This window comes from Macrosteles quadrilineatus, unplaced genomic scaffold, assembly GCF_028750875.1.
Source record: "Macrosteles quadrilineatus isolate MER2022 unplaced genomic scaffold, UCM_ALF_1.0 Scaffold_3__2_contigs__length_128488019, whole genome shotgun sequence".
NCBI lineage: Eukaryota > Metazoa > Arthropoda > Insecta > Hemiptera > Cicadellidae > Macrosteles > Macrosteles quadrilineatus.
In genome coordinates this window covers 52,362,250-52,389,553 of record NW_026542596.1, presented here as the reverse complement: position 1 = coordinate 52,389,553, position 27,304 = coordinate 52,362,250, and the positions used below count along the sequence as shown (strand labels likewise).

Sequence of the window (27,304 nt, the reverse complement as noted above, 5' to 3'; positions counted from 1 at the left end):
TATGACATCCCTTTCACCCTGTATAACTTTTTTGAAATCACACAGTAACATACATTTGGTGGTATCTTTTATTTAATAACTAACTTACTCTGTAGGTTCCAACAACTGTACTGCTCTCAAAGAATATGTTTAATCAAGTGCAATGTTTGTTGCCTACATTAAGTTAAAAATCAACATTTCCTTTAACACTGTTGTAATTTCTTCAGGGAATTGTAAAGAATGGAAAGAACCCTGTACTATTGTACGGTTACGGAGGTTTTAACGTGAGTCTCCAGCCATCCTTCAGTGTTACCAGATTAGTGTTTATCCATCATCTCAACGGAATTCTTGCTGTGCCAAACCTTAGGGGCGGAGGGTAAGCTCTTTTACATGTTTAACCTTTAAATTTTGACATTTCAATCATATCAAATTGTGTCCTCTACCTAGAAATTTGTTTAGCTAATTCTTGATTTTTTTTAATTGAATTTAATACTCCATAAGAATAAGTTATGAATACAATTTAAAAATTACTATGAAGATGAATTGTTGGTAAGATAAAAAGTAATTCTTTGAAACATATTGTTTTAGAAACATGTTGAATATTCTTTGTTTGAAGTTCATTGTTGGTGATGGTGAGTTAATGTTGAATATAAATTTTGCTGCATAATGTTTTTACCACAAACACATTAAATCTGACACATTTAACACATTACACATTACAACATTAAACACACAATTTTTTAAATCTGGTTGATAGGGACAGGAGAGTGAAGGGTTAGTGTAGAATGAAGTGAGATGCCTTGTGTAGCTTTTTTACTGACCAAGACCAGCAGGTTAGTCAGGACCATTTGTGATCAAGATTTATGACTTAGCCCAATGATCAAGGACAACTGGGTCCTGTTTTGAACCATCAAAAAATTTCTGACTCTTCAAATGATAAATCAGCAACCTTTTGATGTTTAGGTGCGCAGTATAACCACTCAGTTAACCAGCTATATCATGAACTTATTACAGGGAGTACGGAGAGCGCTGGCACGACTCTGGTCGGTTGTTCAACAAGCAGAATGTGTTTGACGACTTCCACTCGGCTGGGGAGTTCCTGATCAAGGATGGCTACACGAGCAGTGAGCAGCTGGCTATACAGGGTGGCTCCAACGGTGGCCTGCTAGTAGCCGCTTGCATCAACCAGCGACCAGACCTGTATAAGGCTGCGGTGATACAAGTAGGGTGAGTCAGATGCCTGGTGTGGGTATACAGATAAATGAGATTAAGATGTTATATTTTAAATTACAATTTGAAAAAACTTTCCCAACCTGCTGTTACTTATGGCCAGAATTAGTAGGAGTGAGATATTAGTAATTTGACTAGATAAGAAATTCTTGTAGGACCTGGATTGAATTTTGAAACTAAACCTTGGAAAAAACAGCTACCTAAATAATTGCAATAATTCATGGCTCTACAAAATTTTCAATGCCAGTTGACCATTTGAGGAATCCTTGATTCTCGATAACAGTAGATTTATTAACAATGCCAGAATCTACCATGATAGCTGCAAAATTCTTTAGTAACATCATGATAATCTCCTGTGATCATGCGACTTTGCTGTAGCGTTGTATCTGCCACTCGCCCTGTGTGTGCTCCAGTTGTCCCTGAGATCCACTATGATACCGGGTACATACATATTATACCAACCACACCGATAAATCAACTTCCAAATAAGAATTTAATTAATTTAAATAACAAAATCTGTCTAACCTAACCTAACCTAAACACCCTTAGGTGACCTAACCCCAGTTAGGCTATAATTATAAGCGGTAAAATATGTGCGACATTATATCTTGATTCATTGGGTTTCAGGATTCAACCATAGATAAAACATACTCCCTTAGTAGATTTGTCATCCTTATGGAACAGCTGAAGCCAATTTTATTGTTAGTTCTGTACGTCCAACTGTAGAGGTTAAGTTTTGTTTACAATTTGTTTCTTGATATTTCAGTCATTTAAAACATCATTTAACCAAATAAAACTGCATAATCATAAACAATAACTGGTCTTCTAGTCATATAACCAAATAGTAAATCACAAATCATGAAAATAACCCTTAAATAATAGAAACAAAATTTTTCATACACTAGCGATCTGTGTGGACGTACATGAACTAGACACAAAAAACAAGCTTCAAAATTGTACAATGGGATGAGGAGTCTACTTGTGTTGATTAGTCTATGATTCAACTCATGAATTCAATCATTGTAACTCTCTTCCTCTTGATTTGACAATCCTTCCCTACTTGGGAGACCAATGTTAGTTGTGAGTAAAACCTCTGTGCACATATACTTATAAACATAGCTCAAAATAAAAGCAAGCAGTCAAATTCTTTAGTTGCTTTATATTCCAGTTATTATAGAAGTGTACTAATTCTCATCCCATTACGTTTAACCTCTCAGAAACTTACTTACCTCACCTAAAGTTGAATTGTATAAAACAACCTATTAGCATAGAATAAATAAACACCAGAGAAGAGCAGGGGCGGCCTAAACTGCATGGCATATTTATTCGGGCTGCCCGAGTTAGTTGGGCGGCCCGAGTTCAGAGTGCGCTAGCGTAGTCTTCGCGTCGGAAATGCAGTTCTGCAATACACAGTACGTTGTTGACGTCTACAGCAACGATGCGCTCGGCTCGTAGACCGTAATCGTGCGCTTATGTTTTGGTATAATAAAACTAACATTTGAAATAAACTATTACTTTATTACGCATTAAATTTTATAAATGTTATTATTTGACTGTATAAATGAAATTGTGATGAATGGATTGCAATAAAGAAACTATTGCAGAATGAAAACTAATGACTTATATAGGGGTGTGCGATGCAGCATATTTTTTTCGATTCGATGCATCGATGCGATTCAAAGAATTTCGATTCGAATCGATGCGATTCGATTCGATGCAGCACGGCATAATTTTCTTCAAAAATTAAATACAACATGTGTTTCTGTAATGGATCCTTTACCTTAAAAAAGTTAAAGTAAAAAATGTACTAAATAAAATTATGAACAAGAGGATAGTTGCTGACCTAACCTCATTAATGGACACTGCTAATTTTATGGTTTGCCTAAGGAAATTCACCCTTCACTAACAATTAGAATAAGCCTATATCAATAAAGCAATCGTTAAGTTTATTATTATTGACCTGTATTAAATAAAATAGAGTTTATTTTATGATGTACAGGTAGTATTGTTACTTAGTTTTCACATTTATATTTGTTGGCTTTCAATACTTTTGGTTCATTCTTAAATCAGCATGAACCAAAAAAGTTGATAATCAGTGTTTACTACTACAATCGGATCTTAGGCTGGATCCGGTTATAATGGATCCGATTTTATTTATACTAGGGATGGACGAGATTGGATTTTTAGTTCGAGACGAGACGAGATTTTTTATTTCTCATAAAATTTCGAGACAGGATTTCCCTTCTCATACACAACGGGAAATGCACGCTCAAAATTTTTACCCGATTTTGTAACATTGTTAGATGACTGTTTAAATAAAAAAATAATGATAATAGGCAATATTTACAATCTTTTATTAAAAAACATAACATTTTTTTATTAATCACGCCTAAGTTATTAAAAATGCCTACGATTAGGAAACATAGTGATATCAGTTAGGATAGAGTTAAACTTATCCTAAAATAAAATAAATCATAAAATAAAAGCAATATTAATTTTTATAAAATAGTTGGTACTTGTTTTGACTTTTTATAGTAATAAAACATTCCTCACACTGCTTACACTTAACAAAAGTTCTCAAATGTTATTAAAGTAATATTATTAAAATAATTAAAGCAATATTTACATTTAGAGAATTAATTCAATAAGAACGCCTTCGCAAAGGAAACGCAACTACAACTCGCTCCTGTATTGCGGGTATTGCATTGACTTTCTGTAGGCGTTTTTATTTTTTTTTATTTTTTATTCTCGTCTTGATAAAAATCTCGGCCAAAAAGAAATCTCATCTTGTGTAACGAGATTTAAAATTTCCCGAAATTTCAAACTTGACCATCCCTAATTTATACTATTAACACTAAATGGGCGAGTATTCGAGATTTTGAGTTCGAGTAGAGTACGGCCTTGAAACTCGAGCTTATCTTTGAACTCGCTAGTTTGGTACTGTACTTAAATCCAAACCAGCTAGTGTTGTGTTAGTTTGAATTGGTTTCTTTAATTGTAAGATCATTATTTGTTGAAATGTAACTTGTGTTTACATAAAATGGTGGATAATTTGTATCACTGTAGATTCTACAGTCATACAAATATAGAAATAAGCAAGAGGTAGTTGTCCTAACCTATTTTTATAGCTGGCACGACAGAATAGGTCAACTCAAAGCAGTCGCCGGCGACTGACTGGCAATGGTATACTGACTTGACACAGAATAGAATGACATGATCGGTAGTGATTTTGTTTTAAAGTAGGCCTAGTGTTTCACAATAGAAAATTTCACTACTGAACTGTTACGTAAGCAATAAATTTATGTTTATAAAAGTCAGAATAGAAACACTATAAAGGCAAAACAATAGAAGGGAGGCAGGCGTTGTGCAATGACCTCGAAATGAGCGGAATAGTAACATTGAGTAGGGGGTTGGAAGGGGGGGGAAGGGAAGGGTGAGACCTTTGAGCTATATTTAGACTAGACTTTCACCACTTCCCAAATGGCTGGGTATGGGGATTACAATAGTAGGTTTTTTCCTTGCCTGGTTTGACTTTTGTCTTTTTGTGTAGGAGATTTGAATAATCAAAAATATAATTTGAATTGACCACAATTATTTAGCATTGATAATACAATTTGCAAGGGACCAGGAGGAAATAGAACAAAACACTTAAATTAATAGAATAACACACAAAGTAAACAAGAAATTAAATACAGAACATGGTGATTTAACACTGTCACTGTCATTCAATTTTGTTGTCTAGAAGGGTCGGTGAACTAATCAATAAATAGCCAAAACCAGTTTCCTCCCCCTCTTCTCTCTCAATCTCACCACCTCCCCTCCCCCCCTGAGCCGGGAGGCCCAGCACTTTGTCCTTGAAACACCCTAGCCTCTGAAACAATAAACCCTTACACCGTTGCTGTTTTGACAACAGGTTTATGAATGCGTTCACTATTTTTCATTTTCCAGAATTAACTATCAATTATTATTATTTGCAAGTTACAAAATAGGAAACTACACGACATTATGGTATTCAATTACCCATGTATTATCAAAAATGTATAATTCATTACTTATTTTGATAATAAAAAGCATTCATTACAGCACGCAGCACTTATTGATATATATATATATAATCATCAAAGTATCTGTTACTTTATACCAAATAAAATAGGTACAAAATTGTGTGGCCAGTCAAACTTTATAAACAAACATTTTATTATTATTATTATAAAATACAGATGGTAAATAGGGGTTGGTTTAGAGGAAATAAAATACAAAACAGATTAATTAATTATTTTGATAAACGATAGAAAGGTTATGGGATTGATTGAACTAAAATAACCACAGGGAATCTTAATTAGAAAAGTCGTCAACCACAATCTGTTTAATCAGTACATCGCTAGAGAGAGAGGGGGAGAGAGAGATAGCAGATAAGGGCGTTTGATAGGGAATATGAAAAAGTAAACAAACAAGGAACAACGACGCGACAATAATATAGCCTTATTGTCTCGACCACTACATTTGCACACGTGACCACTTTTTGTTTCTTCCTTATCTTTCATCCGTCCCAAAATGGAATTCCTGAAATAGTTTGTTGGTATAATCTTCCCTCATACACAAGGCGCAGAGCTCAGTGCGCACTGTAGGTTGCCACGGCAACCGTGTGTCGTCATAGCGACTTAGCCAATCACGCACGCGCACTGCGTTGTAGATTACGATACGAATAACCCTCTGACTTCGATCTCGATGTTGTAATTGAATCGAATTTTTCTAATGATGCGTAATGCAGGGATGAAACTGAACATTTAGACAAGTTTAGGTTATTTATTTTGTTCTAAAAATAAAAATAATACATTTAAAGGTCTGACTTATGGATACAGACATTTTTTAGTATAATTTCGTGTTGAGGACACTCGCACGCCGGTTGTCTGAGACTGAATTCTGACTGTCTGACATCTTGAAATGTAGATTGTATTGTGTTGTGCAATATCATCTGCCTGCAGAGAGAACAGCTGAAAATAACCTTTAGCTGTTTTGAACTAAATAGTGTACTAAGTTGGTTACTAAAGTTGTTAGCGTGATTACTAAACCAATAGATATCAAATAAATAAATGTTAAATAAAATATCTATCCATCCCTGTCGGCTGTCGGTATCGGCGAAATCGATGTTTGGCAATTGATTCTTGATACCGATATTCCTAGTATGGGCAATGTCCGAGTATCGGTGGTAGCGATAATTGACACTTCCCTATCTAAAACTCATTTTGGAGTCCTAAATTAGTTTTAAATATGCATCGGGACGTAATCGTTGCATCGGGAGTTAACCGCTGCATGGTCTTTTTCGATGCATCGAGGCCAAATCGATGCATCGTGATTTCGATGCATGCTGAATCGAATCGCGATTCGATGCATCGAATCGAATCGAATCGAAATTTCGATGCATTTTCGATGCATCGCACACCCCTAGACTTATAATATACGTGGAAGGATTAGTCTCTCACGTCCTATAGAGCTTTGCGAACTGAACAATGTGATGCTCGTCGACACAATCACAAAGGACACATCCCTTGCCCTGGATTGGGGATTACAAACATTCTAAGAACTGGCAAGGGAGGGTCCGTCCTTTCGCAGAAGGACGATGTTTATGACATCGGTACCCGTGTAAAGCCGACAAGTGGCCCTGGCAGAATAAACGTTGGACTAAAATTTTTTTGAAATACTGAACTAAATAAGGAAACTGACTATCCTAAACAATTTAGTTACAATATTATTTATACCTACTAAAAAAAAAAAAAAAAAAAAAAAAAAAAAACTATAAACAATCTTGATAAACAATATGATTCTATTGTTTTGAAATCTACTGTCAATGTCACTTAGACTGTAATTTTTTTTATTAGTATTATTACAAATATTGTTGAACTGAACAAATAATAATATTGATACAAATTGTATCATACTGAAGGTATCCGTATAAATGTTTGCATACGAATGAATAGAAAACATTTTAACACCGTACGACAAGTTGAAATAGATTGCTTTAAGATTGACGATAAAAATAGATTAGTGCCGGTGGACATTAGTCACAAAGCCCTGTTACTGCGTCAAAGTTCCCACCAGAAACAGGGTACTTCTTTTATGGAGAAGTTCTCTTAGAGATAGGCACTATCGCTCTAAGAGACGAACAACCAATAACGAATATTTAAACAGAAAGCTATATTTACGTTATTATATTCCCTCAAAAATAACAAAAAAAAACCCTATTTTTAATATGCGTATATATAATAATACATATACACATTCTTGACTAAATCTAAATACATAACATATTTATATTTAAAATGTACAAAGTCTAAACAAGAAAAATTAAAAGTAAAAAATAATAACGCATGTAAGATGCATAATTGCAGGCACAAAGTTGAGTTGTAAATAAAGGAAATGGTCAAACTTATGAATGATGAAAAATGAAATGAACATCAAATTAAAAAGGTTAATGGCGTAGCAACATCATCACAAATAAAATAAATAAAACTATCGATATACATGTAAAAGGTTACGTTAACAGCATACATTTAAATCGTAGCCCTAAAAGTGTTCAATCTTTCATTAGCTACAGTATATCACATTTAATAGTACAATTTATATTTGTTAAAAATCTACCAAGTTGTTTTTTTAAATTTATGACATAAATAGGTAACTTTAATTTACCAAAATTAACTATCAACAACAGATTAACATGAATAAAGATAAGCATATAAAATAAATAAATATTTCTGGATAAATATTTCTTATGAAGATCTTAAGAATTGCTAGGACAATTTCCAAAATAGTTCTTAAAATTTGACATAAATAGGAAACTTTAAATATGTACAATTAACCATATTAAAAAATCTGCATTTATAAAAACAAGCATACGACATAAATATGCGTGGAATTATGAAGAAAATAATAATTACTAGAACAATCAAAATAAAGAAAAACTACAATAATACAATAATTTTCAGTAAAAAGGTGTTAAAAAATATATAATGGTAAAAGTCCAATTAATACGTAATAGGCATAAACGAACAAATTAACATCTAGGAAAATTTACAGGCAAGTATTATGAAGAATAAAAAATCTGTTAAGGTTAATATTCAATGCCACTTGAGACAGATTTTGATTGTAGAAGAGGTGCAAGTGTAGCAATGCATTTACAAGTTCTGAACTAGTTTAAGTTTTTCCTTGTATTGAGAGAAGTTAGGTGTTCTGGATTTGGGAGTCCTCAGTTCTTTTGATTGCCATAAAATTGTTTTCATAATTTTAAGGCGAATTACGAAGTTCACTAGAAAAAGGCGATGAACATAGCAATTGTCAGTTTGTTGCAGCCATAGTTTGTCCACTTTGCTTATTTCTGTAACAGCTAAGTCCACTAGAGCACTTTTGACACTATTCTTGTACATAAGGGAGGGAAAATGTGTTTGAAATGTGTTCAGGATCACTTCTGTAATTTTAACCATTGTTGGTGATGGTGCAGTGAGATGTGAGATGCCCTCCTTTGTGCCGTAGGATTTGTAGAGGATTAAAAGCTGATTGGGTTCAGATAAAATGTTTTCCACAGTTAATTCTTCCTTGCAGCTATTACAATGGTATTTGTCTACAACGACTTTTGCGATGTACCCCGCAACGTATCTGTAAGAATATAAGGAAAAACTTACCAAAAACGTATTGTACAACAAATAAATAATGCTCAGTTTACAAATCTCAAAATAAAAGGTGACTTTGTAGTTTATAAATAAAATACAATTTATTAATGAGAAACAATGTGAAATATACTTTTTGTTTTTTTGAAATTTACTTTCGTGTGAAATGACCTGTTTTGTTGCATGTTCATCATCTGTGAAAATCCATCATTACCTTGTTTATTACGAAAAATTAATGTTTACTATGCGAAAGTCGTGATAACAAGGTTTTTTTTATTTTTTCGATGTTAACAAACAAAGATTTTGAACTGTTTTAATTGGCAACGACCAAAACGACCAAAAATGTACAACCAATATAAATATTAACTTTAAATTGAAGTCATAACATAAAACATACTACGTATTTCGTAATGTTCCTAACTGTAATACATAATTATCCAATGTCTGTTTTTTTTTGTAATTAAAAAAATAATTAGTCTTTGTAGTGTAGCGAAAAGTAACGTTCAAAACACGAGTGAAAGTGGGTCTATAAACACCTGCTTGCTTCCATAAGCAAATGAAATTGATAATAACTTAAAAGTAGTTTTGACAGGTTATCTATAAATATATATATATATATTGAAACATAGTTTGTTCGAATAGTCGATCAACATGAAGAAAAATAGTTCCTCACACGGGAAAAAGTGTCTGTTCAACCGTAGTGATGAAAACCCTTTAACAATGTATCAACACTCAACAATGTAATCTGAATATTTTGAGGATGATTGTTTATTATCAAATTCTTCAAACAAAATACAGTAGTGGTTTAGTTAAGAGGTCAAAATCCAGCTTTTGCAGATGATGTAATAGGCATTCATACTGTATACGCACTGTATTTTTATTTGTTGAAAAAGTCATGTTTTAGTTTTGCTACAAAATTATAAGCTTGTTATTGATTAAAAACTACTTAACTTATATAGTATCAGTTATAGCATTTACTATTAGATAGTCAATTATTATTGGCAGTAGTTTATTCTGTTTTAATACGAAGGACATATTTGAAGGGTGGGGTATTGATAAATTCTGAAAATGAATATTACCTATATTATACACTTACTCGACAGAACATGACTCCAGACTGAGGGTGCTCGGAAGAGTAGGTGTCGAAGATGGGACGGTCAACAGCTCAGCCTCATCTTTTATCTATTATAAACAACGCGAGAAGCGAGGGCAGTAGATGGTAAATCAAATAACTGTTCGTTAGCACAGTTTATAACCCACTCGTCACAGATATCAGGGTTATTCACTGGGAATTTAAAAAACCTTAAAAAAGAATCTTTGGTCTTAATTGATAAACACGAAAGAAAAGCACACTTTTTAGTACCCGGCATGATGTCCAAATAACTACAACTTGGTAACTAGATCATAATAACGAAAATGTTTAATTAACTAATGTCACTTATACACGCACGTACACACACTACATACATTGAATGCGAACTGCGTACATATGAACAAGGAAAAGTTTAGATCTCAAACATAGAGTCGAAAGAGACGCGCTATGTTCGAGGTTTCGCACTATACTAAAAGCTAAGCCTAAACACGCAAAATTTCAGCCCGAATGTGAAAGTCGAGACTTTATAACCCATCATAAATTAACACTCTCTGTGAACAGCCCCGGTGCCGCCAACCCCGCTGTCGCCAACCCCGCTGTCTCCAAAGGTAGGGCCAGTGCCTGACCGCCCTGCCTGCTGATTTAGTTTGTAGTGGGTGAATCATTTTGTTATTTAGGACATAACAATTTTAAAAATATAAAACAATGTGAGAAGTTGTTGTTATGGCATATTGAGAACAGCTTCCTACTCGGAATTGTAAATAAGTTTTGACAACCCCACGATCTTGATAAATTTAAATAGGAAGCTTTAACAACCTAATTTAATTTAAACCCTGTTAAACCCTAAACATTTATTAACATTTATTATTAAGAGTTTTTACTCTTTCTCCCCATCATCATGTTCCGATGTAGAGCTGTGAATAATAATACAATAAATAATTGTAGGTCCCCTGTTTGCATTACTTTAAAAGATTATTATGTCACCTTGCCATCATGATAATTGAAAGCATAATGAACATCGTAAAAGAATCAAAATAAATATAGCTATAAAGAATTCTAAATTCTAGTTTACATTGTTCAATTAAAGTTTTTTAATATGCAAATTTTCCAAAAGGACCCATACTATTTATTTTGAACACTGCCAATCTGTATTATTAATAAGCTACATGTTTTTTTTACAATAAGGTTTTTTTGTTGAAAAAGATTTAACCCTTCAATATACACCAAAATGTACACCAACACGTATTGGTGTTTAGATTTGAAAACTGACCTAAAATTCTTTTTAAAGGCTTTTGGGCTCTGTCCCAGAGGCTTTTAAAATTAACATGTTCTCCTTATGAAGAACATTTCTTTACATTATGATCAGCTGGTTACTGTAGTGTAATTAGAGGTGAACTGTAAGAAAGGACCTCAACTAAGTTTGCACACTCAATAAAGAATGATTTTCATTTCATCAGCTGGATAATTTAATTGCTGTTAATTCAGTTGCAATTTAAGGAAACGTGTGCTACAAACAATTACTGACTTGGTTGAAATGGCATTTTTACAATTTGAATTTGGGTTGGCGTATGTATTACAATGAAAAAACCGAGAAAGCTTCGACAATTTAATATACTAAAAAGAAAACTGAATTAACACTGTGCTGCATTTCTCGCCTAATCATTGAAAGAGCCGATTTGCAAACTATGGAATCATAGGAAAGCAATAGAACATCATCAAGTAAAAGAAATAGAAATAATGTATATCGTGAGTATTTCCATAATCTTTGAGTCGACTCTCTTAATGTCATCGGAAATTATGACTGTTATTCGTTTTAAAATAAAGCCTGTAATATTCGCGATTGCTCGAATTACACCAATCACAAAAGAAGGAGCAACGTTTCTACTGAGTTTCAGTAGTGGAGAACTGCCGGTTTTACCCCACTTTAGACACGTTTTTCCCATGTTATTCTTATGGGGATTATTTTTGGCCACCAAATCTAAAATCCTGATCTTTGCCTGCAAATCCTTATATAATTGTCAAACCTTATTTTTTACTTATTCTCTATATATATATTCGGTATTAAGCTAAAAAAAAAGCTAATTATTTCATTTATTGACTCATACATGTGTATATGTATAGTAGTGTAAAAACGCTATTCACTGGAGCAGCAGGCGGTGCAACCCCCAATTGTACCATAGCACCCTACCATGTGTACAGTTTATTGTGTATCTGTTTTGGTTTAAATATATATATTTCTATGTAATAACACTATTCAATGAACCAGGAGCATGTGCACCCCTCCAACTGTCCCATAGTATAGTAGTGTAAAAACGCTATTCACTGCAGCAGGATGAGGAGCAACCCCCAATTGTACCATAGCACCCCACCATGTGTACACAATATTTTACTCGATTGTTTTGGATTTAATGCACAATTGCTAGTACATCTACCATTCCCCTTTCCAGTTGATATATTATATTTCTATTTAAAAATCATGTATGTGCGAACTCGGCTCATGGCGTGGGTGTGCTCCCTTGGACATCCTTAGTGGAAATCCATGAGTTCTGGCTACTTGGGAACCCAAGCCATTTGACATACAATAAATCACCCTTTCTCCTAATTACCTTTTCTACTAAATACATGTCTTTATACTTGGTCTTTAACAACTCCTCTGTATAGAATCCTCCCCTGATTATATTACCATTTTCATCTTTCAAGATATAAGTCACAGGCTTTGTATTCTTAACTTCTGCTATTGTAAATAGTTCCCCTGTCCAATTTGGAGTATAACCTTTACTAAAAACATGTTTATACTTGGAAATCCTCACACTATCACCTACCTTATATCTTGGTTTTTTAACTTGCACTACTTTAGAAGTCCTTTCATGCAACCTCTCATGCACATATTTACTGTTCTTAATATTTACTTGGTTAGGCTTCATTCCTATAGATCTATGCACTTTATTATTATATTTTCGAATTAACTTTGGAAGTAAATCCAACCATTTATAACTTCCCTGAGCACTAAATTCCCTATACAACCAATTCTTTAAAGTTCTCTGAAACCTCTCCACAATTGCAGCCTTAGTTGTAGAAAAAGTGTGATAGTGATTAATATTTAATTGTTTCATTAGTTTGCTAAAATATTGATTAAAAAATTCTTTTCCATTGTCGGATTGAATGTTTTTAACCCCCTTTGGTAGAATGGTTTTAATGGCTTCTGTAACCACTAACCCTGTCTTATTCTTTAGTGGAGCAGCATAAGCTTTTTTAGAAAATGTGTCTATTAAAGTTAAAATATATTTATTGCCAGAATTCTCTCTAGCATAGTTTTGCATATCAATTAAATCTATTTGTATGGTTTCGTTTATACCCAATACTTTAAAAGACCTTCTAATGAAATTCTTTCTTGCAGGCTTATGAAGTTCGTATGCAATTTCATTCATTTTTTATAACATCATCCTTTCCTGTAACTCTAAATACATCACCATTAGCCCCAATCAATAGATTATCTTCCATTCTTTTAAATACATAGTTTTCTGGTATATATGGTCTATTATCTATATACTTAAATCCACTCAAAGATGTGGGGTCAGCAACTAATAAATCAGGATTATATTCCATCAAATTAAAAATTTTTTCTCCATATACAAATTTTGATCCATCGTAATGCATAGCTTGTGACATTAGACAAATATCATCCGAATGTTCTCCCTCTGGTAGATTCCTTATAAATTGTTTTTTGGCATCCCAACATTTTTCTTTTTTATCAAAAGTTATAGTCTGTTCTTTTATAACACAGTCAGTTTCATCAATGGCAGGTTTAACACGTACTAACCTTTTATTATAAAAACTCCAATAGCCTGCTTCCATTTTTGGAACTTGTGAAACATTCACAGCATCTTTACTATCTGTACCTTCCATCAAATTGCTAAGTTTCTGTTTCTTAGCATTCCAAACACCATTCTCTGATTCTAAAAATTCATAATTATTATCATCTTGTATAAATTTACCATCTTCTTTTCGTATTAAAGTCTGTTGTAAAGTGGGCACATCATCTAAACTCTCACCCTTTTCTACATTAGTAATTTTCCGTTTCTTAGCATTCCAAACACCATTCTCTGATTCTAAAAATTCATAATTATTATTGTCTTGTACAAATGTACCACCATCTGTTCGTATTAAAGTCTGTTGTAAAGTGGGCACATCATCTAAACTTTCACCCTTTTTCACATTAGTAATTTTCTGTTTTTTAGCATTCCAATTTTTATTCTTAGATTCTAAAAACTCATATTTAGTTTTACCTTGTAAAAAGACATCACCTTTTCTAGTTAATGTCTGTCCCAAAGTTGATACATCATCTACAAACTCTCCATCTTTAACATTACCAATTTTATGGTTTAAACAATTCCAACTATCATCTTGTAAATTTAAAGTAGGTTCACTACTAGCCCTGGGTTCTGCAGGCTTATTATATGGATTATATAAACGATAAAATTTATCTATAAACATATTTTTATTTAATAAATAATTCCACTTTCTCTCAATTCCTCAATAATGGAATCTATTTCATTATCCACTCCTGAGTTACCAGCTTGGCGACTTAGCCAAAGAAGTCTTAACCTATCTACAAGCTCATTAGGATCATCCCAATAAATATAGTCTATTTTATTACCAGTCACTTGTCTCAAACCTTCACCAACAGATTTAAATAGAGGTTTAATTATATTAAGATATTTAGTATGTCTATTACTTGAAATTGTTGCACCATCTTTGTAACTCTTTAAATGCCCATTTGTAGCTTCCAAAATCTCTTTATAATTTTGCAAATCAGCCTGAGTATAGTTCTCAGGTTCTTTTAACGTTAACAATTCCCATAAACCTTTTGTCCCCTTGTAGGTTTTATTTGCAACTGTAACATCATCATTGGCAATATCAACTTCCTTATTTCCAATAAAAAATTTATTTGCTTCTCGTCTAATACCATATGTAGTGTCTGTCATACTACTTTTACTGAGGTAATTTCCTAAATAGTCTGATGCTAAAAGACCAAAATCTAATTTCTGTGGGGTGGATGGTTGTAATGGTTGTAATGGTTGTAATCTTGGTATCATTGATATTCTAGATGGAGTCATTGGGAGTATCTCCATTCGAGGCCTCTCTGATGTGATTTTTTTAATTCTTGTAATGGCTCTAGTAAAGGTTGGAATGTTTGGAACCTCTCTTCAGCCTCTAGAAACTTGCCACGTTTTAAAGCTCTATATTTCTATCGTATTTGATTTGCAGAGTCAACCAATTCTTGTTGAATGTTTTTCATCTTTTATTTACATTTTATTTATCTCATTTGACAAAGGATTGTACTCAAACACTTTATCATGTATTATCAAACAATATGCAGATGTATTTGCTGGCACATTTTCTGCAGTTTCAATCTCTAATTTAATATCAACAATTCCTTCCTTCACTGTTTCGTTCTGTCTAGAACAGTCTATTACAATTAGTGGATATTTCTTCATAAACTCAGCCCTACTAATCATAGGATCTGGGATAGTATTGTAGTAAGTCTCTCTAAACCTCATAAACATCTCATAAGCTTTAGAGACATCTCCATTTTCAAAGTCGAGATTTAAATCACTATAAGGATAATATTCAGAGTTTAGAAATACTTTGAGATTTTTTAATTTACAGTGATCAAATTCATCAGTTCTTTTTCGTGCACTATTATCCCTAGCTGTTTGGAAACCAAATATAATATACCTAGGCTTCTCCAAACTTGAAGACGTCTTTACTGACCATGTATGTCTTGTAGTATTGGGATATGATGGAAGTTCATGCAGCTCTAAACTTCTAAATGCAATTTGCAAATTTTTATTTTGCAATAACATCTTTTGTAATTGTAACTTCTCTCCATCTGATGGTATCACGTGTGGCATTACCCATTGAATTGAGTTAAGTGTAATTTTAGGAATCGTATCAGCAGTGCCACTGGCTGGAGCACTAGCGGTTGTTAATATACAATTCAAATCATTTTTGGATCTTTTCAACACCAATTCTTGTTTGACATTTACTAATACCTTATTAAAATCCTCAAATACACCCATTAACAGCTCTAATGGCAAACAAGTACTAAACTTGCCACCTTTATGGAACTCTTTTAAATTCGTGTCAGAATCAAATGCTACATTTGACAATTTAGTAGTTTTATTGTAAGAGCTCAATATTTTCATAAGACTAGAAATTCCTGGGTTTCTTACAATGTCTATTTCTTTACCTGCAACTTCGTATCTAATTTCATCAAATAAGAACGCAAATGCATTATTTATAAAATGACCTTTATCATGATTTTCAATTTCTCCCTTAATATACAGATAACTCCTACATGGTAGAGTTAGCAAATCTTGATTATTAATACATATTCGAATTTCATCAGAATTATTTATTGCCAAAGTGTTGTGGGGAACATATGAGTGATTTGTAATTTTAACCACACTATCGTCGAATTGGGATTTCCCTGTAACGTCTAGAAAATCTTCCATTTTTATTAATAGAAAATTTTAACTTTAGTCCTATTGACTTTAGGAACCTAGCATTTTGTACACTTATAGATAAATTCTTATAAATTCTCATATCTTTTTTATATGACAAGTAATTGTAGTTTCTTCTCCGTTAAAGTCAATTGCCTTGTCATGCTGATCGGCAAATGTAATACTGACAACATCTAAACTTCTCTTATTTACAGGAAAATATATAATATTTCTTGGAACTTCAATAATTTTGTAGCCAGGAGGAGCTTCTGGATAAAAGCTATGTATGGTGTGTGATTTGTTGCCATTTAAATAGGACCCGTTTGCAATATTACATTTTACTCTAATCACATTTACATTATTAATGTTTATTTTATTTGTAGATTCAAACTGAACACCAGGAGTAGAAACACCTTTAAATCCCAATAAAACAGACCCTAAACATGGTTTTGTAAAATCAAACACATGGCTAGAAAGTAGTGTAGCTTTCATAGTTTTATTATTAGCTGTAAGGAAAAAGTCTGGGACTTGCTTTTGAATTTCCTTTGCAAGCTCAACCACCTCATATGTTCCTTCAGAAATTTCTATTGTAACTGGAGCATTGTGGTCATAATAGAAAACATCATCACCTTCACTAATGGTTAATTTTTTTCCTTTAAGTTGATTTAATTTTGGAATAAGCCCTTTGAATAAAAGTTTGGATTTAGTATTAATTAATGCTTCTCCATTTTTATCTATTATAACTTTAAGTTTTCCATTTAATAACCGGTTTAAATCATCAACTGAGATCTCTCCTTTTGGTAATGTCATTTTCTCTACTTTGTAATATGTTAAAGTATTTAGTGGTTTTTTAACATTAAATATTGAATTATAACTTTGAAAATCTACCAATCCAATTACATAATCATCATTTAATTCTATGGGAGGAAAGAATACTGACTTTAGCTCTGGCTCTGTACCCGAAAATGTTATAGTAAATGAATCCATTTTTATAAAGAAATATTTTTTATGAATGATAAACATAAAATTCCACAAATAGAACTATTTAAATCTTGTATTTGATCGGTTGTATAGTAGATTTTATATCCCTCAAAATATTTAATTACTTCTTTTGGAGGTTGGATTCCAAATGGGTCAAAATAAATTACAATATCTTTATTTTTACGATAAGCTGTCCAATGTGTGCCAGATGAACTATCTAAATTAACTATTCCGCACTCTTTTACTCTTGGTGTTAGATTTTTTAGCTCGTTTTTTAGGTACACCCCTCTGAAGTGAGGCACGTCTTTTGCGACCTCTAACAGCTGGTAGTTGTCCATCTTTTTTATTAAATTTTAATCCCATTCCCATCTTTGCTTTTGCCTTCATCAAATTTGTCACGGCATAAGCAGCAGCTTTTTCAGCGAGACTTGCATCATTGGCTGTAACTCTAGTCCAAGCTAAGTCTGCTAATCTCATGTCTGCTTTGTTCCGAGCAGCGGTATCGGGATTATTCATGTAGAATATGTCATGCTCTTTGCAATAAGAGTCTAGTTTATTTTTTGGAGGTACATTTTTGGCTATATTTTCACGTATATTCGTTCCAGGTCCACAGTACCGATATGATGGTATGTGAAGTGGGAATGGAAGGTTATTTATAAGAGTATTTAATAACCCTCGACCCCTGTAAGGCTTTAGGAATAAACCTTTGCCCTTTTTACATGTTTTCTTATTAACATTTTTTACCATTTTTATTATATAAAAAATGTCTTTTATTCAACAAAAACAAAAATTTAAAATATCACATACTAAGGAGTATATACCAAAGAAGTTGGGTCTATTTCCTACCAATATTCGATGTGTTATTTGCGGTCCAAGTGGAAGTGGGAAGACGGTTGTAATTTATAACTTAATTGTAAGAAAGGAAGGATTAAAATTTACAAACTTATATTTAATATCTAAATCTTTGGAACAAGAAAAATATAAAAAAATAATTGAAATATTTAGTTTGTGTGATGAAGTGAAATTACACACGTTTACTGACTGTGAAATCACACCAAATGATGTAAAATCACAGTCAGTTGTTGTATTTGATGACATAAATAGTCCAAATATTACACAATTTTTCTCAATGGGTCGACATAAAAATATTAACTGTTTTTACTTGTGTCAATCTTACAGCAAAGTACACAAACATTTACGTGATAATGTAAATTTCCTAATATTATTCAAACAAGATGATTTAAATTTAAAACATGTATATCACAATCATGTTGGTAATGACTTTTCATTTGACCAATTTAAAAATCTCTGTCATCAATGTTGGGATAAAACTAAATACGGCTTTCTTGTAATAGACAAAGAAAGGCCAAAGAATAATGGCAAATATAGATTTATGTTTGACCAATTCTATCAAGAGGATGGTAAGGGTAAATAAATAAAAGACTGGAGTTTTTTAACATTTGTATTTATTATATATCTACACATTTTGAACATCAATTTTATAATGACCAAATGCAAGAGTGTTGATGCCATCTTCTAGAATAAACCTCTTGTCGTCGTCAAACGATAGTACTTTCTTGTGCATGGTTAAGGTTTGAAGATGATGGTTTGTAGATTTAATTCTCGTCACATTCTCATAGTAATCTTGCCCAGTTGCAAGACAGTTCAAATAATGTTGATGTCTTAGGAGATGTTTAACTGTGGCACCATCAGCTCCTTTAGCTTTCTTCACCTCTAAAGCTTGCTTGTCTTCTTCATATAACCATTTTAGAGGAATATAAGAATATAACTTTGGTCTTAAACCACAATATTCATACATAATATGACCATCTAATTCGTCTTTAAACTTTCCAGTGACTTTTTTATTTTTATCAGAGTATAAGAAATGGTCTTTACTATATCCAGAGGTATCAAAATGTTGTAAGTCACATTCTATTTCCTTGTAAAAATCCTCTGTAACTATAGCATACATTAATGAATCTGTATCTGTCATAAGAAATCTTTTGTTCTTAAATTTTGACATATAATTATAGTGAAAATCATACATTATTACTTTACTAATATCTAAAATGGTCATTCCCAAATATATTGGTTTATTAAACTTTACAACTAATTTATTTAAATGTATAGCATGTAAATTGTTATCAAACTTTTTGCTACAATCAAACCTTGGATTAGTGACATATTTTGTTAATAGTGACTCATCCTTGAGATAAATGTCACGAAACTTGCGTTGATTCATAATTGTTCGACCAAAGAGACTATTATTTAACAATTTGTAAAAGTCTTTTTCGAAATCAGTTTTAGCACTTTTTCGTTTTTCAATATTAAAATTAATATAGGGTGCAAGCCATTTAGATTGTCTAAATTTTAAAATTCTGTGGTATTTTGTAACAATCAAACCCAATTCCTCATATTTTTGTAATGCTTTATAATGTAAAATATATTTAGTTTTGTCATTTAAATTTGGTATTAATTTGCCATTCATTTTCTCTGGTGCTAATGGATAGTCATTATGTAAATCATGTAAGCTTTTATCATATTTTAAATCAACTTCTAAAATGTATCCAAACTCATCATTTTGATTATATTTGTAGTCCATCTCATTAGTCCAACGGAATTCATCCACAGGCAGTGGCTCGCACATAGCTGTGGAGTATAGCGAGTTACAATCTAAATATATTAAATACACACTCTCTTGATTGGGATCATAGTGTTCACCCATATATCTATTATTTGCTTTAGCGTAACGTGTAGAAATCATACTGACTCCTCCTCGAATCGCACTTTCTATGAACAAATGCATGTCAATATCTTTGAATAATTGTAATTTTATTCCTGTCATTCTAAGACAGGCCTCCCATGTAAGTCCAGGAAGTGAATACATATGTACAGGGTCAAGTTTGTAATCTTTTAAACACAGGTCTCTAAATGTCTCAAACACATCAGCCAGTAGCAATACATCTGTTTTAAGATATAAATCATGATATTCTTGTAAATTATTTATATTAAAATAGGTCCATACATTTTTAGCATGTTCATATTCATTGGGAGAGATATGTTCTTTAGTTATAGAACTGTAAAATGTTTCAATTGGGGGTAGAGACTCTGCGAACTTATCTGGTCCCGTCATATATTCATAGGGATATACACCTTTACGTTGTAGTAGTGGATTTTGTATGAATCTAAATGTGTTCAAATTGGAAGCCAATTTATATAATGGAAGGGACAGAAAGTTGTATGAATCTAAAAATACTAAATCATCAACAGAGAATGATATATATTTTTCCATATCTTTAGCTATGCAATTTAATTTACGATCATTAAACTTTCCCAAGTGTTGCATTATTAAATGTCCATCATAATTTTTCAAGTTATGGAAGAATACTGGTATTTTCTTTGTTACTTTATAATTTAAATTACAATCATTGTGGGCAGCTCCACGGTATTGGCCAGAGGAATGGCAATGATCTCTCACCCTATCAAAATATAGGGGCTTTTCACAAATGTGACAGTGTGTTGAGTTTTGGAAAGATGCCTCTTGCTCTGGAGTCATTACAAGGGGAATATATATTGCCATTTGACTTTTAATATAATCATAAGTCTCAAATAATCTTTTGAAAAACACATCTATAACATTTGCACCACTATATAACTCTTCAGAAATAATTGTAGAATCATTTACTACAACGAATGCAAATCCAGATGGAGTATGGTTGTTAGAGTTTATAAAGCATTCAAAATCTGCATAAATTACATATGGGGCTTTAAGTTGATATTTATAATTTTTAAATTGTAATGTATCTTGTTTAGACATTTCCACTCGTTGAGCATCAAAGTTTTTACAATATGTTGTGTGACGTTCTAATATATCATTAGTGTAAAAATGTTGCAAACACAACTTGCAAAAATGCTGCTTATGGACATGTTTTGTAGAGTGGAACATTAACCTATCAAAATCACGAATTAAACAATAATGTGATTTACGACCTTCTTGTAATAATAATAAATCTACATGAGTATTACTATTTAGTTTAGTCGTTCTTAATGGATATATACATTTCTGGTCTTCAACTCCAAATACATTAACACTTATATTATTCTGTGTTTCAAATTGATCTATATCAGATATTTTCACAGGATACTTTATGTTTGTCATATTCAACTGATTTTCATAGGGTGTATAGTTTGAGACCCTTTCAGCATGTTCATTAAAGTTCCTTGGGTATAAAGCTGCTAAAATCGACCAAAGAAAACATTTATTGTCTGAATTTTTTATATTTAGAACTGCATGTTTTGATTGAATACTTTTTGGCGTGGGAATATATGACTTTGGAGTTAGGGGCTTATACTTGTAAACATGCAACTGCCAATATTTAGTATGGTCATATATCCATCCACTGCCTTGGGCTTGATATTTGTGTATGGAAGCATCAATCTTTAAAAGTGCATTTTCAATTTGAGGCTTTAAATCTCTCTTCTCAATAGTTAAGATAGTAAGGCTTCTAAAATCCGCAATACAATCTTTCTCATTAACTAATTTTCCATTTTGATCCATTGAATATTTTATAAATTTGATTCTCCTAACTAACGTCCATTTTATCGGAAGAGGACAAGACTTCAGAGTATTTTCAAGGTCAGCTCTAATCGATTCACCAACAAATTTAATCATTGTGTATGGACATTTGATACAAGAATTGACATGTCTTCTAAAATGTCCAACAATATTTTTCTTACAAAAACTACAACTCTTGTGACTTTGTAATATATGTGATTTTAGAGCAATGTTACTATCACAGATTAAATTACAAACTTTACATACCTTCATTTGATGAATTACCTTGTAGTGGCGAATCAGGTTACTTTTGGTAGAGAGCGACACGGAGCAGTGTTGACAGGTGGGCCTCATGGTCCAGAATGAAATATCACCCGAATGTCACTTCTATTTATAGACTTTTCGAAAATTTCAAAATTTTGGAAATTTTCTAAATTTTCCGCTAGAAATTTAAAATTTTTAAAAATTACTTCAACAGATCCAAGACTAGATCACTAGAGACAAAAAAAAAGCAAAGAGCAAGCCCAAGTGAGTGACGTTTTCACAACATCACCACTAGAGGCAAGAAGCAGGAGCATGCCCGTGACCGGGAGCACACCCACGCCATGAGCCGAGTTCGCACATACATGATTTTGAAATAGAAATATAATATATCAACTGGAAAGGGGAATGGTAGATGTACTAGCAATTGTGCATTAAATCCAAAACAATCGAGTAAAATATTGTGTACACATGGTGGGGTGCTATGGTACAATTGGGGGTTGCTCCTCATCCTGCTGCAGTGAATAGCGTTTTTACACTACTAGTTTCAACTAAGTAAATCATTGAATGTTGCAGTGTAACAGTACAGTAAATCAATTAAATTATATATACTATAGTTAACCTTTTATATCAGCTAAATAAATGTATAATTGAATACTAAACCAGTTTAAGAGGTATAATATGAAAAGAATACGATAATACTTCATTCACATAATATCCACTAGTAAGGTATTAAATGTATAGGTATTTAATAATATAAATGGAGTAAGTGCATTTTTAACACAAACATGCACACTGCGCATCTGCGATGCTAAAAAATCGAGCAGTAGACACAGTAAAATCCATGAACCGGCAACCGGCAAGTTGCGTTCGACATGTACAATGGGAAACAAAACAATGCCATTGTTTGCGCTTCCGTTGGTAACGCAGATTGTTAGGGCTCGCAATTGCCGCTAGGAGCAGCACACTACTAGGCTAAAAATCTCCCACGCTAAACTCCATATGGCTGCCTATCTCTTTATATTACTTCATCTATGCTATTAGTAAGACAAAGTAATAACATATTTTTGCTTTAAGGGAATAGAACAACAATTAATTAGATATGTTTGTGCCATGTTGCAGAGTGTTAGACATGTTGAGATTCCACAAGTTCACCATCGGCTGTCTGTGGGTGTCAGACTACGGCAGCTCTGATGATCCTAAACACTTCAGCAACTTGCTCAAGTACTCTCCCCTCCACAACATCAAAGAACCACCAGGAGATGTGCAGGTACCTGCTGATGAAATGTTTAACAATGTAGAACCAAGATGGGCCAGTTATTATGCTTCACGTGAACTAGGTTTTGTCACTGGGAAGAAGGGACAAGATGATGCTTTCAGATGTCGGCATCTGCAATTAACCATTTTGTGGAAATAAGGATAATAATATGATATTTAGTCACAATACTGTAATCCTGATTAAATACTACAGATTGTGCCATTTGTCTCCAAGATAGTAAATCAATTGAAACAATTGTCTGATCCTTACTTCTCTGTGGTTTAAAAGTTCATGGTGTTTTTCGGTGTCAACCATGTCGTCACTAATACACTATTGCCGACGTTTTGCCCTTAATGTGAAGTGGCATCCTCAGTGGCTAAGCTGAATCTCTCCCATTGAGGATGCCACTTTACAGTAGAGTGAAACATCTGGCAATAGTGTATTTGTTACAACACGGTTGGCATTGAAAAATTCCATGAACTCTTATGACACCGACCGCAAAAGCCTTTGTAAGAAGATTCTCTGTTTTTTTTGTTTAATTAACGTACTTGATGGGACCTAAAATGTATTGAATATTTTTTTTTTAACTGCATAATTACTAATCAGTGTCAGTACATTTTGATAGGGGTGTGCGAAGCAGCAAACAATTCTCGATTCGAAGCATCGATTCGATTCAAAAGATTTTCAATTTGAATCGATGCAACTCGATTCAAAGCAATACAGCATTTTTCTATCCATACTTGTAAATGGAGTGAAATAACAATAACTTAATTTACCACATTTGTGTAATGCAAATTTTTGTTGATGTGGTATTAGCCCTATCCATACATATGACATATATGTATGGTGAAAAATATTTATTTTCAATCATATTTTAGAAGAACCTGTATTGCTAAAAATGTCAGTGAGCTGCTTTATTTGCCTATTTCATAATTTTTACTTGCAGAATAATATTGTTAATAACTGTTATGTTAGGCCTACCTATTTCATAATATTGTTATAACAAATAAAGATATATTTTGGTTTTGGTGTGAACAAAAACATTTGTAAGATTTATACTGAAACTGTCTATTGGTTTACATTTTAAAATGAGAGGATAGAATCAGACCTACAACCTACAAGGTATACATAGCTTCAGTTCATACCTACAAAAATATCAAATTTATCAGTATAAAACACCAGTCTTACTAGTTAAGTACAGTATCAAGTAGGCCTAAACATTTTTCAGACTTGTGTTATTTTTAGAATGATTTTGGAGTGACTTGTTTTGGATTTGTTTAGGCTGGGTGCACACTGATCCAGCATTTCACCTGAAATGCTTTTTTCGTTGAGCAAAATGGTGCACAACTATTTGCTAGAAGCGTTTCGTTTTTCTATACTAAAGTATTGTTTTGACATAAATGTGACGAGAAAGTTAAAGTAGCTATTGCTGTATGTCAGCTTTTGCAAAATGCTGACTAGATAGAATGACAACATTGCGTTCGCCCAATCAATTTGATGATAGACAGTAAGGCTTTCCTCTCAGAAATTTAATCAGATCCAGGGAAATTTTACAATTATTGCCGAATAGTTGCTATACTGTTTTTTGGGAAAGGTTTTAAATACCGTAAGAAATTATTATTAGATAATGCCGTGATGGTTATATAAATAATTATTAATGAACTTAGTAACCTTGGTAATTATTTTACTACTTTGCATGGGCTCTATGACTGACTATTAAAGTGGTAGCAAGATAAATGAAACAACAATATTGTTCAATGGAAATACAAAATATAATTGTTAAGTTTTAACGAAACTTCAAAATTCATTTTTAAAAGAATAGTTATTTTTTAAACAACAAACGTTCAATTGAATTTTGAAAGTCACTATTACTAGCTAGAAGGGATTTGGCGCATGCGCAGAACGTTTTGCTCCTTGAAACATCAAACATCGTGCTGTATGGGATCCATTCGTCGAGCAACTGCTCAAATGTTTCAAGGCGTTGCGAGGCACCCTTGAAATACATGGGACGCTCGTACCCAGCGAAACATTTTGCCTCGCAACACTTGCTTCAGGTGAAATGCTGCATCAGTGTGCGGCCGGCCTTACAGTAGTAAAACATGTCTGACACTGCTTACACTTAACAAAACTTCTCATCACTTATATCAGGCAGTGCATCACTAGATTTTTTCAAAATTAGTGCTCTGTGTTGACCCTTAGTTTGCCTAGGAGGTGTTTTATTTTTTAAGGATAGAGTACATTAAGCTTATCTGAGAAAAAAAAGTTACAAATTAATTAATTCTGGACCCAAGAGCCAATTATTAATGAGCTATCTTGTAATGATGCTATCTAATCAAAGATTGGCATTAAAAGTCCAGTGTTTGGACAGTTCCTTTACAAAAAATAATTCAAGTTTGCTGTTTCAGTACCCGGCCACTCTGTTGATGACGGCAGACCATGATGACAGGGTGGTGCCTCTACATTCACTCAAGTTTACAGCCTCACTACAGCACGCTCTCAGCGACTGCAATAAACAGGTGTGGAAAAACCTCCCTAATGATTTATTTGGTGACTTTACTTCATTCATTCAACTCCCACTGGAGAATAGTGTTTCAACAAGTGTCTTCCACTGGTCCCTGTCAATTCTTCCCAACTCCTTCCTATCTGTCTAGTTTCTCTTTCAATACTTGGCTTTCAATTTTCCTTTGGCCTTCTTCTTTCACCTTGCTGAGACCATTCAATTTGCCCTTTTTTCCATGTCTTTGGTTACCTCAGCGTGTTGCCTATCCATCTCCACATCTTCTTCATTTATTTATTTTTAGGGAGCTGGTCGGTTATCTTAAGCAATTCTTTGTTTGAGATTTCTGGCCGTCAATAGTCAATCAATAGGATTGTTCAATGAATTTGTTTTGGAAACTGTGATGTACCATTTTAAACTGAAGTACGTACGTGGAAGACCACTTAAATATCACTTAAAACACACATACAAACTCACACACGACACATAACAATTTAATTACAAGTTAAGGGAAAAGTGATGGGCGAGTAGTGTTTTTTTGAGTCGAGTCGAGTCGAGTAATTAGCCCTAATACTCGAGTATCGAGTCGAGTCAAGTTGAGTAGTTCATGAGAAAATCAACAATTTTATTTTACATATATTCCATCTTCATTTTTACAAACAAAGCATTTCTCAATTCACCAAAATAGATCTGGTTAAAAACTTTTATACCATATAAAAACACAATGTGTATGTGTATCAAACTTATATTTTGGTGTTAAAGGTTTATTATTAATTGCAAAAAAAATTTGCAAAAATATTGTGACGCAAAATTTAAGGGGGGGAATAAACTAGTATTCACCAAGTCAGGCTAGGCCTACCCCTAGAACTGGCCACACTCAAATTTCTTCACCGGAGTGCTCAGAAGGAGCCGAGAAAAATCCAGGGGTCGATACGAAGTTGTCACGGCTTTGACTGATCAATTTATTAAAATTTAATCGAAGGCTCAGAGCTCTAGAAGCGCTCAGGAAATCCTGCAGACGCCCAGTAGGAGCTATATCATCCCAGCCTTCGTAAAAGTGTTTTGGAGAATTTTGCCTAACTTTTGGAATGATTCTGTAGGGCCGACGAGTATTCAATCTTAAGCCAATGTGATTCAATTACTCGTAATGAACTTTAAAATAATTAACTAAAGGCCTAGGTAAATAAAATAGAAAGTAATATGACGTAAAACCCAATCCCTACAGAATCGTCGAGGCCTAATTAATATGATCGAATGGAGAATTTATCGTGGGATGATTTAAA

General features: G+C 33.0%; 1 protein-coding gene across 6 annotated transcripts in view; it reads left to right on the top strand.

Annotated features, from left to right (window-relative positions):
- LOC128988956 (prolyl endopeptidase) overlaps positions 1 to 27,304 on the top strand; it is a 61,452-nt gene that overhangs the window by 28,672 nt on the left and 5,476 nt on the right. For all 6 annotated transcript variants that reach the window (XM_054410752.1, XM_054410753.1, XM_054410754.1 and 3 more), the window contains 4 exons: positions 207 to 355; positions 994 to 1,206; positions 23,389 to 23,536; positions 25,930 to 26,040. In XM_054410752.1, the coding sequence (XP_054266727.1) occupies positions 207 to 355; positions 994 to 1,206; positions 23,389 to 23,536; positions 25,930 to 26,040 (621 nt within the window). The remainder of the gene's footprint in view (positions 1 to 206; positions 356 to 993; positions 1,207 to 23,388; positions 23,537 to 25,929; positions 26,041 to 27,304) is intronic.